This window comes from Saccopteryx bilineata, chromosome 1, assembly GCF_036850765.1.
Source record: "Saccopteryx bilineata isolate mSacBil1 chromosome 1, mSacBil1_pri_phased_curated, whole genome shotgun sequence".
Taxonomy (NCBI): Eukaryota; Metazoa; Chordata; class Mammalia; order Chiroptera; family Emballonuridae; genus Saccopteryx; species Saccopteryx bilineata.
The window spans coordinates 60,630,818-60,646,680 of NC_089490.1; the positions used below are offsets into that span (position 1 = coordinate 60,630,818).

At 40.2% G+C, this 15,863-nt stretch overlaps 1 protein-coding gene and 1 pseudogene across 3 annotated transcripts; one reads left to right on the forward strand and one right to left on the reverse strand.

Moving 5' to 3' along the window:
• Positions 1-3,095: 3,095 nt before the first annotated feature.
• Positions 3,096-3,535, reverse strand: LOC136319887 (ubiquitin-conjugating enzyme E2 variant 1 pseudogene; annotated as a pseudogene).
• Positions 3,536-4,162: 627 nt separating this feature from the next.
• On the forward strand, positions 4,163-14,702 carry SMIM8 (small integral membrane protein 8). Of its 3 annotated transcripts, none has more exons than XM_066253018.1 (3): positions 4,163-4,209; positions 11,744-11,898; positions 14,281-14,702. In XM_066253018.1, exons 2-3 carry the CDS (start codon positions 11,764-11,766, stop codon positions 14,437-14,439), a joined length of 294 nt encoding a protein of 97 aa, XP_066109115.1. In that variant the 5' UTR covers positions 4,163-4,209; positions 11,744-11,763; the 3' UTR covers positions 14,440-14,702. The 3 variants fall into 3 exon arrangements, with proteins under 3 accessions (XP_066109115.1, XP_066109117.1, XP_066109116.1); XM_066253020.1 differs by lacking the exon at positions 4,163-4,209 and adding an exon at positions 6,367-6,505; XM_066253019.1 differs by lacking the exon at positions 4,163-4,209 and adding an exon at positions 6,367-6,459.
• The last annotated feature ends 1,161 nt before the right edge of the window (positions 14,703-15,863 follow it).

Below are 15,863 nucleotides of genomic sequence, written 5' to 3' on the forward strand. Positions count from 1 at the left end.
ACGATGTGCCAATGCTACAGTAGCTGCTGCTTTCCTGTTACCGTCCAGATCTCCAAAGTATCTTGTTGCCCATCCTAATCAGGAACATTCAAGGAAGGGAATTCCAGGAAATGTAGTTCAGCCTAGACAAATGAACACTGTTCAAAGCCATCATGAAGTTGTTTATTATGTCTGTGTTATTGCTTTGAGGACAAGGAGATGGAGATGTGTTTCTTATAAGATTATTTTCTTTGTGTGTGTGTGTGTGTGTGTGTGTGTGTGTGACAGAAAGAGGGAAGATAGGGACAGACAGACAGGAGGGGAGAGAGATGAGAAGTATCAATTCTTCGTTGTGGCATCTTGGTTGTTCATTGATTGTTTTTTCATATGTTCCGGGAGTGGGGGTGGGGCTACAGCAGACCCAGTGACCACTTGCTCAAGCCAGCGACCTTGGGTTCAATCTGGTGAGCTGTGCTCAAACCAGATGAGCCCACGCTCAAGCCAGCAACCTCGGAGTTTTGAACCTGGTCTTCCACATCCTAGTCCAATGCTCTATTAACTGCACCACTGCCTGGTTAAGCATATAAGATTATTTTCACTTGGTATATAATTTTACGTTTTCACTTCTTTTAGGACTTCCATTAGTTAATGTATTGTTTTCTAGAGTCTTTTCTTTTTTTTTAAGCAAGAGACAGACAGGGACAGACAGACAGGATGAGAGAGAGATGAGAAGCATCAACTTGTAGTGTGACACCTTAGTTGTTCATTGATTGCTTTTTCATATGTGCCTTGATCAGGGTGTTCCAGCTGAGCCAGTGACCTCTTGCTCAAGCCAGCACCTTGGGCTTCAAGCCAGCAACCTTTGAGCTCAAGCCAGGGACCATGGGGTCATGTCTATGATCCCATGCTCCAGCTGGCAACCCCACTCTCAAGCTGGTGAGCCTGTGTACAAGCCAGATGAGCCCACACTCAAGCCGATGACCTCGAGGTTTTGAACCTGGGTTCTCAGTGTCCCAGGCTGACACTCCATCCACTGTGCCACCGCCTGGTCAGGCAGAAGTCTATTGTTAATTAATCAGCCATCAGTCTTATTTTGTTCTTTAAAAGTAATGCATCTTTTTATCTGGTTGCTCTTACAGTCTTTGTCTTCAGGTTTCATTGGTTTTGCTATGATCCACCTAAGTAGGTTATCCTTTATATTTAACCCTGCATGGGATTTATAAAGTTCTTAAATTTGTCTTGATAATTTTCATATGATTTAGGAGATTCTTAGCCAATAATTATATATTATTTCTTTCTATTTTCTCTTTCCTCTCCTTTGGGACTCTAATTATTCATATATTAAAACTTTTCTCTGTGTTCTAAATGTCTCATTTTTGTGTATTATTCATCCTGTTTTCTCTCTGTGCTTCAATCTGGATATTTTCTACTGACTTGTTTTTCAGATTGATAGATCTCTCTTCAGCTAATGTGAGATAATAAAAAAGGCAGAAACCTTTATTGTTTGTATATGCTTCTGTTGTCCCTTCCTATGACAATGACTTTATTAAATTTTCTTTAGAGAATAAACAAAAACAATTCAATCATGTCTCTAGCATAGCTGTTAAAATTTTTTCATTAATAATTTAGAATAATACTTTTTTCTGATATTTTCTGGTAATAGCTTATAAATTGGAGATTACTGTCAGTTTAGGGAAAGCCTCCATTAAGTTCTTCATAACTGGAAGAATTTTTCAGACTAAAATCTTTTTTTTAACACACTTTTTTAATTATATTAAAATCAGGCAACGGTCTGACAATAAAAAGGCTGCTTATGGAATATTGTTATACTTTACTTACAGGAAATTAAATCCTTACAATTAAGGATTTTCTCCAGAAAAAGATTAATGTAACATCAATTGTTTTTCAGACTTGACAGCTGCTGCTTCAAAAGGTGGTTTTACACAAACCCTAAATTACAACAAAGAAAAAACACGTTTATAACACAACGCATTGCTTTTATTGTGGTGTCCATCCACACCCCAGCATTTAGTGGTCCTGGACAGAAAAGTGGAAACATGCAGCAGTTTCCGGGAAGTCAAGCCCACCAGTTTCGGGGTTCTGCCGTGCACACCGAGTTTTTCTTTATTCCTGCTGAGAACCGTGAGAAGCTGCAGCACCAAAACCAAAGTATGCACCGAATTCAAGGGTTTTTTTGTTCCAGTTGTCGGATTCCAAACTAGACCCAAATGGATGGCAAAGGTGACCATCCATTCACCACTCACCTAGGCTGGTGGCGAGTCGTGAATGCAGGTCCAAAATTAAATGAGGGAGGTCGACTCTTTCCAACCTCACCTGATGGCTTCTGGCCAAAGCAAGGGAGCGTCATGGAAAGTGTTGAGGGGTGAAGGTGCAGAAAGGGACTTGAAAAAAAGGAAAGAGAAAGCAGCACCCCTTGATGTAAAGGTGGGCAGAAAAGATATGGGGAAAGCCCTGAATTCTTCACCAAAGGCTAATTTTGGAGGGCAGCAGAGGGGGTTACAATCTATGTTCGGCCAAGGGTGGTGGTAGAGTGGGGGACGGATGGCTTGGAAAGGGGCATCACTTAAGACTTAAAAAAGAAAACGGGTGCAAATGAAGTACCCACACACACCCAGCAGTAGTCCCACAGGCTGTGACCGGAAACCTTCACATCTACTCTAACAAACCACCCCAAGCTGGAGAGCTGTTCCAGGGAGAGAGAGGGATAGGGGAGGGGTTGGGGCGAAGGCAGAGACCCCAGGCCATGTAATCAGCAGCAAGGTGATTGTGTGATGTGTCTTTTCACAGTTGAGTTAGGTGTGCCCCACCAGTTATGATGGGAATCAATTTAAATATACTTTCTTGATCCCAGAAGTTCAACCATGTGGACAGTGGTTACACTTGACAGGATGATTTGTTATAGCACAACTTACATATTTCAAAAGGACAAAAAATTATTATCATTTACAGTATCTTAAGATAAACTGCCTTTGAATGGGAACTTTCTTTCTAGTACTTTGAGGTCTATAAGATGTAGCTATAAAATTTACTACTGTGGAAAATGAAGACTGCTTAAATTGAATGGAGGTGGGATGGGCCTTTGGTTTTCTTTTTGATTAATTGCTGTAACACTGTCCTTCAGGTGGCGGAGGGAGTCTCATATTTTTTTTAGACATCATTAGGCGCCGAAGCTCCAGCAGGACAACTTTGATGCTGTATGAATTCTGCCATTTTGCTAGTACTGATAGGGCTCTTGGGTCCACCATGCCATTAGAGCTATTAACTCCATTCATATTCATTTTTGTTACAAATCTTACAAAGTGGGGTGCTTCTGGGTATTTAGGTCCACATTCTATTTTAAGGCTGTATATTCGGTTTTCATAAATTGCTCTTGGAGGCCCAATTACCGTCCCTGTCCCTCTTGTGTCATGTCTTCGTCATCTTCTAGGCCCCAGCTAACTGTGCCATCTCCTACTCTTTTCTGGCCTTATTTGAGTTCGTTCAGCAGTTGAAAATTGCGAGAGACTTTTACTCCCGAGCCTGTGGTGGCTGCCATCCTGCGTTGCTGTCACTCGAAGGCCCCAGACTAAAATCTTGATATATTTCAAAGCTCATTTCTCCCCTATGACCCCCATCCTTCCGGTGTGGGATTTTTTGACACATACAAATTCCAGTGAGACCTCAATCTCTGCACCTTTCCTAAAGCAATGAGTGAGTGGGCACAATGGGCAACAGGATGATTCCAGTAATCAGACACCTTGCGATAACTTAACTCTGAAAAAAAGTAAATGTGAACCACACAAATATATCTCACTAAACTAAAACTAAACCTGAAATGACTTTCCCTTAGCTGCATCCTCAAAATGCCCACGGCCACTCCAACTCTATCTGACAGGAGGGTAAGTGCAGCAAAGGAGAAATTGCAGTAGAGATAGCATTCTCAATTGATTATCTTGTTAGTTAAAATATCTTATATTTGCAAGTTTTATAGAAATATATAACCCAAACGCCCCTTGCAAACTCCAGCGGGCCTCTCCTCTGGGGCCGGCACAAGGACCTGGGAGGGTACTGGAGCCGCGACCTCACAACCCCCGAGTCCCTGCGCCGCAGCCTCCGGGCCGCAGGGGCCGCTGTGGGGCAAAGCAGACGAGCGACTTAGGACGCTCTTTCCCGCAGGCGCAGAGAAGGCGGAGCTGTCGGGGACGCGGAGAGGACGTGACTCTGTGGCGGGTGAGCGGTAGGGTTGCAGGTTGGTGGGGAGGTCGCCCGACGTGCGCTCATTCTTGGCCTTCTCGGGGCTCTGGGGCCTTCTGTCGAGCTCCCCTAATCCTCGCCACTCGAGGGCGCCCTGAACCAAGTCTCGTTCATCCCTGACCCTACGGCGCCCGGCGCCCGTGGCCCGCCGCTCACGCCAGGAACCTAACACTCTCGTCAGCGACCCATGCACGGACACATCCACCTTAATTAAGAACCCTCCCGTTTCCTGGACAGTTCCTTGGTGTCCTAGCTCCCCGACCGCTATTTAGGGAAAATGTTTTTGTAATTTTTCACCTACGGTGCCTGTTCCTTTGAACAGTTCTATGTTCTCCCTGCACGACAGTGTCTGGAACTCAATTGAATGCAGGCTTCTCATGCATCTGTCTTTTGAGTCCTCCCCAGTGGCAGGGTAGGTACCACCACACTGGGGGGAGGGGAGCGGACCCAAATAATCCTTTACAGCCCTCAGATTGTCTGTAACAGCCAAAACCTTCCTCTTATTTCAGGTACAGTAAATGCAAGAGATGGAAAAATACTTTTTACTAGTGTTTTTTACATTAAAAACTACAGAATCCATTTTTCAAATTTAAGTGATTACAAGTTTGCTTCTTAAATCTTGTAATAACTTATAAATACACAGCCTTAGCGGTTTGGGAGTAAAGTGAGGTGAAGTAGTGGAATAGGGATGGTCAGAAAATTGAAAAACCAGGATTATCTCACTCTCCCATTTTCAAAGGCACAGTCTCTTTAGGTCTAGGTTTCTTTGTTTAAAAAAGGGGATTGGACCAGATGGTGAAGATAACAATAGCTACCATTTATTGAACATATCCTTTTAGAAATGCTATCTCATTTTATCCACACAGTAATTCTATACAATAGATAATAACATTACCCCTTTTATGAAGGTGAAACTGAGGTTATCACTCAAACACATGCGGAAATTGAGGATATGCTAGATTCCTTCAAGATACCAAGTCCTTTGATTCTATTCCAAATTTTTTTATTCTAATTTAAATTATTTTTAAAGTGTTCTGCCCCAGGCTTCAAGTTATTTTCTTAAATTATAAGGTAGTATGGTATGTGCAACTTAAATAACAAATGTTTTTATATTCAACTAAAGTATTTTGTCCACTTTACAATTCCCTAAGTCTTTTAAAAGAAAGGCTTTGATTATTGCTAACGTTCCTTCTCACTAACATTCGGTAACTCATATTTTTTATATCTTGGTCTAACTTTTATGTACAATATGATTTAGATAGTCATGTCACTTTAATGCCTGTGAATTGTTTAATATCAGTTGCCAAATACATTCTAGATCATTCCTCTAAGCAAGAATTTTACTGAAAGGGGGAAAATAATTCAGAAATGACCAGTCCTGACTATTTCAGATCATCTTGAACAACCTCGCAAATTGTGCATCAATTCCAATGGGGGCACCGTTCTCACTCACACTTTGAAGTATGAATGACCCTCATGGTGTTGTGCAGAGAAACAGTCCTTTATGTCTGCTGATTCCTTTTCCCATCACATATTTCCTTCAAAAGAGGTTGGGGAGGAGAAAGAAGTCCAGAACTTTTTACCAGCGAGGGATATATGAAATAAATGCAGCTTAGTTTAAATTATTTTTATAGGCAGATATGAAAAATTCTATTGTGAGTACACAAAACACAGTTTATTGTATTATTTAATTGTATTATTTTCTATACAAACAACTATAAACCTATGTTTGTCCTACCCTGTATAGTGTAGCAAGTAAACCCTAAATTTGTAAATGTCTTTTCATTAAACATTTGCAGTGCTTTCCAGCCCAGGTATTCTTTGTTATTTCTGGTAAAGAGTTTAACATACAGTGTGTTATTAAGGTGAATGTGGATGTCTGGGAGTTGCAGTGTAATAACTACTGAAAGGTCCAGGACCTGGCAGGAGTCACATTAACCATGCAGAGCCCAAAATGTAGAAAAAGGATTTATTGCAAACACCTGGGTGCAGGTGGGCTGAGTGCAATAAGAGAATCAGCCCTGAGCAGGGGTTAGAGAGTTAGTTTTATACTCTGCTGCCACCTTATGGTGATTTCTGTTGATGCTGGTTACCAGGCCTCCGGTCCAGGCTTGTGGTATTCTTCTGTTTCAGTTCCTGCCTCCATTGGTAACGAACGGGTCTGTTTTGGTTCCTGCCTTTGTTGATAACGGGCTCCTTCTGCTGTTTCTCCTCCTGCCTCCATTGGTAACAGGCTTCTGTGGTAACGGGCTCCTGTTTGGGCAACTTAAAGGTTAAGTACAGTTCATGTCGTACTGACTGAGGAAGGGTTGAGAGGGGACAGTTTTGAGCCCTGAGAATACATTTTGTGCTAACAAGTACTACCTGATCACTTATTTCCTTGATTCATTACAAAGGAAATGTAGGTTTGCTAACCAAAGCAGTAGACCAAAGAATTTTAAAATTTAAATTAAGTCATTGCAATTCACGTTAGAATGCTCTTTATACAGTTTTTACAGACATTTAATATAAGTTGAACTTCATGACATTCAACATCACTGAATCCCTTTCATTTTAAAATAGTGAAATGTGTATTGGCTGTAATTAGTCCTCTCTCTCTCTCTCTCTACACACACACACACACACACACACACACGCACACGCACACGCACATGCACATAACCATATATATTTCTGTATCTGAAGTGAGGAATGAGTAATCTTTTTTTTTTTTTTTATAATAAATTTTTATTAATGGTAATGGGATGACATTAATAAATCAGGGTACATATATTCAAAGAAAACATGTCTAGGTTATTTTGTCATTAAATTATGTTGCAAACCCCTCGCCCAAAGTCAGATTGTCCTCCGTCACCCTCTATCTAGTTCTCTGTGCCCCTCCCCCTCCCCCTAAATCTCTCCCTCCATCCCTCCCATGTCCTCCCTGCCCCCCACCCTTGGTAACCACCACACTCTTGTCCATGTCTCTTAGTCTCATTTTTATGTTCCACCAATGTATGGAATCATGTAGTTCTTGTTTTTTTCTGATTTACTTATTTCACTCCTTATAATGTTATCAAGATCCCACCATTTTGCTGTAAATGATCTGATGTCATCATTTCTTATGGCTGAGTAGTATTCCATAGTGTATATGTGCCACATCTTCTTTATCCAGTCTTCTATTGAAGGGCTTTTTGGTTGTTTCCATGTCTTGGCCACTGTGAACAGTGCTGCAATGAACATGGGGCTACATGTGTCTTCACGTATCAATGTTTCTGAGGTTTTGGGGTATATACCCAGTAGAGGGATTGCTGGGTCATAAGGTAGTTCTATTTGCAGTTTTTTGAGGAACCACCATACTTTCCTCCATAATGCTTGTACTACTTTACAGTCCCACCAACAGTGAATGAGGGTTCCTTTTTCTCCACAGCCTCTCCAACATTTGCTATTACCCGTCTTGTTGATAATAGCTAATCTAACAGGAGTGAGGTGGTATCTCATTGTAGTTTTGATTTGCATTTCTCTAATAACTAATGAAGCTGAGCATCTTTTCATATATCTGTTGGCCATTTGTATCAGGAATGAGTAATCTTGTACTCAGTTCTTGACACATCATCAGCACAAAGTGCATGTGATAACCGGTCTGAGGACCCTTTTATGTTTTACAGATGTACTCTATACCTACTTCCCCCATTATCTTGGTTTTTTTCCCAGTAAACAATTTTAAACCAGATAGCTGTGTTTTAATTACATGCAACTATTTAAAAAAAAAGATTTTATTTATTCATTTTAGAGAGGAGAGAGAGAAGGGGGGAAGGTCAGGAAGCATCAACTCCCATATGTGCCTTGACAAGGCAAGGCCAGGGATTTGAATTGGTGATCTCAGTGTTCCAGGTCGGCACTTTATCCACTGCACCACCACTGGTCAGGTGCAACTATTTCTTAATTAAAGGAAAATGCTGTTTTTGTAAGTTTCTGGTGAGCCTGATTTTTACCTTTGTATATTTGCTTTTTTAGGCCTTATTAGTATTTTTATGTAATGCCTCAGTTTTAATTAGTGGTATACTCTGAAGCTGTAATTCAGTCTGAACAACATGGCTACTGTGTGAACTCTTTCTTCACATTTCTAATCGCATGGCCTGTTTACACACTGTAATACTGCTTCCGCTTGAACAATTGCTACTTTCTGAATTTCTCTTACCCCACATTATAGTCAAACATGTTATTAGCATAAGGGAAATGTTCCTAGCATCAAGCCTAAGCCATCTGGTGACCAACATTTTGACTTAAATTCTAAATACATTTGTACAAAGGTGAAATGCCAGCAGATTTCACTGAAGAAAGTGAAGGCAGAAGAAGCAGCAGATGGTTGCCACACAAAAAATGTAACAGGAATTTAGCATCACTCCTCCTACATTGTCAACATTTTCTAAGATTGAGCCAAAATTGAAGTAGAAGTTAAATGGATAGCTGCTTTTGAATGTTATCAAGAAATTTATACAAGAATTGGGCATGTAAGTGGACCAGTTGTTCAGCAGAAAGTATTGGATTTTTTGACAACTTTAGGCATGATGAGTTTCAAGCAACTGCGCTGGCTGAACAAATTTTAGGCATGGTAGAGAATTGTTTCAGAAGTTGTATGTAGTAAAAAACAAAAACAAACCACCTTTCCTGGAGAAGAAATTAGTAACTTGCATGTAAAAGAAACTTAAAAAACAATTTCTCGTTATAGTTTGAATGATATTTTTAATGCTGATGAAATTAAGTTTAATGAGTTATTACCTTATCATATACTTCATGCCCTACGTAGACTTTGTAGAGGAGGTAAACAGAGATTGATGATTGCTCTGTTCTGCTGCAATGCCTCCTGAATGGAAAAGATGAGACCATTTGTTATTGTCAAGTCAGTTAACCCTCAGGGGTAACTGTTCATTTACTCCCCTGTGATTACCAAGTTAACATGCATGCCCGAAGAATGAGAGATTTATTTAACGAATGGCTAAGAATGTTTGGCAAGAGAATAAAAGGAGCAAAATGTAATATTCTCTTGCTTATAAACAGTTGCTCTGCCCACAACACTCTTCTATGCTTGGATCACACATGTGTTGAGTTTTTCCCATTGAACCACGTGCACAGCCATTCTGCAGCTATTCGTTTAGGGCAGTGGTCCCCAACTTTTTTTGGGCCATGGACCAGTTTAATGTCAGAAAATATTTTCACAGACCGGCCTTTAGGGTGGGATGGGTAAATGTATCATGTGACCGAGACAAGCATCAAGAGTGAGTCTTAGATGGATGTAACAGAGGGAATCTGGTCATTTTTAAAAAATAAAACATTGTTCAGACTTAAATATAAATAAAATGAAAATAATGTAAGTTATTTATTCTTTCTCTGCGGACTGGTACCAAATGGCCCACGGACTGGTACTGGTCCGGGGATTGGGGACCACTGGTTTAGGGTATAATTTGTACAGTGAAAGCTCGCTGCAGAAACAACGCTTCTAAATGTAGATGATGAAGTGAAAACAAAAAATAAATGAAGCCCTGGCCGGTTGGCTCAGCGGTAGAGCGTCGGCCTGGCGTGCGGGGGACCTGGGTTCGATTCCCGGCCAGGGCACACAGGAGAAGCGCCCATTTGCTTCTCCACCCCCCACCCCCTCCTTCCTCTCTGTCTCTCTCTCTTCCCCTCCCGCAGCCAAGGCTCCATTGGAGCAAAGATGACCCAGGCGCTGGGGATGGCTCCTTGGCCTCTGCCCCAGGCGCTAGAGTGGCTCTGGTCGCGGCAGAGTGACGCCCCGGAGGGGCAGAGCATCGCCCCCTGGTGGGCAGAGCGTCGCCCCTGGTGGGCGTGCCGGGTGGATCCCGGTCGGGCACATGCGGGAGTCTGTCTGACTGTCTCTCCCCGTTTCTAGCTTCAGAAAAATGCAAAAAAAAAAATAATAATAATAAATAAAATAAAATAAAATAAAATAAATGAAGCAGGATATTGGCATCATTGCTGAGACCTGGTGGTCTGTCAAGTCATCCACAGTAGTGAAATGTAGGCAGAAAACAGGCATGATTCCTGTGGAATCCCCTAAGGTCAACCTGGAAGAAGAGCACAAACCAAACGTGGTATTTGAACTAGTCTGGTACTGTCACTGGCCTTCCCAAATCAGTTTAATTTGAAAGACTTTGTGGCTACAGATATCAATTTAACTATTTAGAGAGGAGAGAGAGAAGGAGGGAAGGTCAGGAAGCATCAACTCCCATATGTGCCTTGACAAGGCAAGTCCTAAAATTGCTGCAGTATTGCTAACTAATGTCAAAATGGAACCAGAAAGTGATGATGATGACAATGACTGATAACCATGACATCCAAGAGGAACAAGCGATGATGGAACAGTGAACACTTCCCAAGTCATTCCAAGTGCAGAATGTGTCGACAAGCCTTTCCCTGAAAGCAGATGATCCTGATGAGGTGTTTACTTCATGGGACAGATAAATATTTAGTGACCACTGCAACAAAGATTTGCAAAAACTATAACAAAGTTGCAAAAATACTGCTTTTTATAAAGTCTGTGAAATGGAAGACTTAATGATTACTTGTATAAACAAAGCCCTAGTGAGTGTTTAAATGTGAATGTTTCACTCATAACATTTACTTCACACTACGGTTGCAGAATTTCCATGCCAAATATTATTATATTGTCACTAATTTCAGCCTTTCTTTAGAAGGTTTCTTTTCCTACCATCTCTCTCCCTTCTAACCACCCCTACCCCATCTTCAGCATTAGGTGGCAGGGAAGATAACAGCCTTTGCCTAATAATACCCAGAAGAGAAATATATTCACAAAATGTTGGCCCTCCAGCTGGGAGAACCAGAAGGCAAAAAACACACTTATATTTAATAGGATATATTTAGAGGAATTCAGAGAAAAGTGGATATTCGTAGTAAGGAGATAGCAGAGCAGCCCTTCCCACTCGGCAAAGGGGAAGTGAGGACAAACAGCTACTTACCCTTACTGCGTGGTACTAGTGCTTGGGCTGGGGAGGAAGGGGAGAGAAGCATGAAGGGATGGATAGTGGGACTGGGGTGAAGCTGTAGGAGAAACTGAGCAAAAGAATGCTAGTACTTCTCTCAGATTGTTGTCCTGAAAGGGCTATTGGAAGGTGAGAAAGAGTGAAAAGCTGAAGGAAATAGAGAAGGGTGTGGATAACCCATTGGCCATTCCTAGCCTAATACTTCCTTCATGTAACAAGCTACACTGTGATTCATAACAACAAGTAATTCTCCAGGCTTCCTTACGAAGGAAAACAACTTTGCCCACCTCGCTGGTTTGTTCTGAGAGTTGAAAAATAAAATCACCGTTTTGCCAAACAAAACTCAAGGCACCATTTACAAAGTATGTGTTATACACAGTAATAAAATAACTAACAATCACTTTTGGTATATATATCTGGACTAGAATTTAAAAACAAATTAATACAGTTTTTAAAAAAAGCATTATCAAAAAACAATCATGAAGGAAAAAATCTCATTTTATTTTTAGGTTATAAATCATTTGTCAAGATGTCTTCAGCATCTGAGCCTCCGGACTTTAAAAAGGAACCACCCAAAGAAAAAGACTTTCAAACCCCAGGACTCAGAGGGGTCCGCACAACAACCTTGTTTCGAGCTGTGAATCCAGAGCTCTTCATTAAACCTGTAAGAAATGTATAGGAGAAGACTTATTTAACTAGTCTATCAGAAATACTAAGTTATTTTCCTGAGAAATGTGATTTTACCATGGAAATTTTATGTTGACTCTTAAGATCTCTCTGAATAATGCAGATGGAAGGAAAATCTTAAATGCTTTTTCACTAAATACATATCTAAAATGAATTATTTAAAAGGCATTTGAGAAGTTTAATGGAAAATGGTTGTACTCTCATGGATCAACTTTTCAAATTTCTATTTAAAATGTTAATACTGTATTAATTTGAAGGAAATTTTTTGTTTGATCAGGTACTATTCTGATTATTATTATAGATTACAATTCCAGCTTTTATTAATGATGTTTTTCCCAAAGGCATATTACAAACGTTTTGTGAAAAATTTCAAGATGTAATTTGTACACTGTTAGGGAGTTAGCTTATCATTTATAGTCTTGATGCAAAATGTTGAATATATTTGATAAATTTTACTTTTAAATAAATATAAATCTTATTTTTAAATAAATGTAAATTAAATCAAATTATAAAATATATTCAAATGTATTGAATTTGTTTAGAATTATAATAACATAGGTGCCAGCATAAACTCTTGTACAGTAAAATAGGTCAGTTTAACAATCAAATCATTAAATCAAGGTAGAATGTTTTAAAAACTTTGAACTAATGTGTATTTTTTTTCTTTTTTTTCCTTCTTTTTCAAGTGAGAGTAGGGAAGATAGAGAGACAGATTCCCTCATGTGCCCTGACTGGGATCCACCTGGCAATCCCCATCTGGGGCTGATGCTCTGCCCATCTGGGGTCACGATTGCAATGGAGCTATTTTTACTGCCTGAGGTGGAGGCTCTACTGAGCCATCCTCAGCACCCAGGCTGATGTGCTTGAACCAATCGAGCCATGGCTACAGGAGAAAAAGAGAGACAGAGACAGAGAAGGAAAAGGGGGGAGGATTGAAGAAGCAGATAGTCGCTTCTCTTGTGTGCCCTCACTGGGAATTGAACCCAAGACATCCACACGCCAGGCCAATGCTCTACCACTGAGCCAATCGGCCAGGGCCTGATGTGTATTTTTAATTGCCAAATGCATTTTAAGAATTGCAAATTTAAACTGTTCTGAATTTGTGGCCTTTCTTAAAATGACCATCCAAATGAAAAATTTTGACCTTTATTCTTTTAAGATTTGAACTAGCAGTAAACAGCAGGTATGGTGACAGAAACAGAATTCCATTTGAAATGCATATTGTAGCTCTGCACCACACTGACCTAGGGAAGGCCCATTTGTGTAGTGAGAACACACAAAAAGGAGGCTCTGAACTATAATAATAAAGATACACACTTCTGTGGAGTTGTGAACATTTTTCCTACATTTAAAAAATTTTTTAAAATTCAAGGCTAATTGCTTTGCCTTTTAAGAGTGTTGGATTTTCCGGCAGAAAATCAAGGCTATTATAACAGCATCGTATCTGTTTCAATCACTAAATTTCTTAAGATGCTATCATCCAGAGAAGAGTGTCCAGGGGTCTCCAAACTTTTTACACAGGGGGCCAGTTCACTGTCCTTCAGACCATTGGAGGGCTGCCAAATACAGTGGTCCTCTCACTGACCACCAATGAAAGAGGTGCCCCTTCCAGAAGGGCAGTGGGGGCTGGATAAATGGCCTCAAGGGGCCGCATTGCGGCCCGCCGGCCGTAGTTTGGGGACACCTGGTGTAGACATTGCCATTTTTGCTGTACCTAACACATGACATGAAAGGCTTTTTGTTAGTTCATGAACTCAGGAGAGAATAGCATGTATAGTTCATACCTCACTTCCTAATAAAATTAATTTAAGGAAGTTAAGCAACTTCTTTTTTTTTTTTAATTTTTTTTTTTATTATTTATTTTTTATTTTTTAGAGAGGATAGAGAGACAGAGAGAAGGGGGAGGAGCTGGAAGCATCAACTCCCATATGTGCCTTGACCAGGCAGGGCTTTGAACCAGCAACCTCAGCGTTTCCAGGTTGACGCTTTACCCACTGCGCCACCACAGGTCAGGCAGCAACTTCTTTATGACACACAGATAAGTGAAAACACCAGACCAATTTCCTTGTCTCTTGTTTCCTCTGTCCCTTTCCCAGTCGTCACCTTTCTGAAGGTGGAGGTCTGAGATGTCCAGGCTATAGACAGAAGAAAGACTGGATAGGAGAATCAAGAGTCTTCTCTAATCTCTAAATTATCAGGAGTTGAGTAAATTAAATAAAGAACTAGATAAATTATTATAATTAAAAATATTATAGGTATGCTAATAAAGACTTGGTTTTTCAAGAGGAAAATGCAACAGATAATTTTGTTCTCAAATTATTAGTCTTAATGAGGCTTTGTAATTTTTTTTCTTTGACAGAACAAACCTGTAATGGCTTTCGGATTGATAACCCTTTCACTATGTGTGGCTTATATTGGTTATCTACATGCAACACAAGAGAATAAAAAGGACCTCTATGAAGCTATTGATAGTGAGGGGCACAGTTATATGAGGAGGAAGACATCTAAATGGGATTAATAGTGCTGGTTACTATGGATGGAACTATCTTAAGGGCTCTGGAATCATCAAATGATAGACTTTATAATTGTACAACATCATGTTTCTTGTGCTGTTGCATCCAAACATGCACTGTAGTAAATTTTTTTTTCAAAGCTGCAGGCATTATCTTATTCTTTTTCCACAGAAAACTTCTCAATGTATTTTTTAAATTATCTTATAAAAGTGCCATTGAGAACAGAAGTCGTTTTTGTTAATTATTAAGTTCTATGTAATAAAAGTACTCAGTGTTGTTAAATTTGTATGGCGTTTTTAATATTTTTAGGTGAATTGTGAAATTGTCAGGATTTAGTTTTGTTTTGCTGTTTGAAAAAAAAAAGTTTATTTTTTACCTGGAATAGAACCTATATTTATGAAGAAAAGGAAGTGATTATAAATTATTGTAAAGCCTGAAGTCAATGTTAAAGACAAGTAGTTTTTATAGAGTCTCAGATAGTTCATATATTTTGGTTTTTCATTTCAGCTGTTTGGTTCAGAATTTTATTTTATTTGAAAAGATACTTTCACTCAACTACTAAAACCAAGATGAAATGAGAGAATAACCTAAAGTAATTGGAGTATTTAAAAAAAAAAATGGAGAAAATTCCAGACTGGTTAAGATTACACTTTTGGAAGAGATTGAAACTACAATTAAATCAGTACAGGTTATGACAGTCTCAACATACAACGTTTTGAGTTTACAATGCTCACTCTCCCATTAAAACTTAAAAAAAATGAAATGTGTTTTGGCTTATGCCATTAGTGTCCTACTTACAGACTACGTGGGCAAACTAGTTTGGTTGCGTGGTGGAAGAATATGCAGTAACATGGTGTATGAGTGAGGGAGTTGGCCCCTTCCAGTGTAAAAGCCAACCACAGGAATAAAGGAGATTCTATTATGGTGACGGTGTAGACTGATGTTCCAACTGCCACTTCCTGGGACCAAATTGGATCACAACTTAATTTAAGAACAGTCATCTTGAAAAACCAATTTTGCATTAAATAAAGAGGAATCTATGAGGATCACAGAAGAAGCCATGAGACTTGTAGGAGGGGTGGAGACAAGAACAGGGCTGTCCAGCTCACAGGAGTGAGCAGGAATGGAGGGTCCAGAGGAACTCTCACTGTGGAGGGAGGGGTTTCCCTAAGAGGGGAGGGTCCTAAGCCCCAGGCCAAGTGCCCCAGCCTAGAGATCCAGAGCCTAGTAAAGGCACCCACACAGCATTTGGCGGTGAAAAGAGCAGAGATTTCTGTCTGAGAGAAAGAGACAAAGCTCTAGGAGACGCAGGCTCCATCTTAAAGGGCCAGCACAGAAAGTCTCATTCACAGCCACTTACTCCGGGCTGCAGCAGAGGGAGGGCTGATAAGACTAGAGTTGCGGGGGGAGAGTTGGTGGCCCAGAGAGA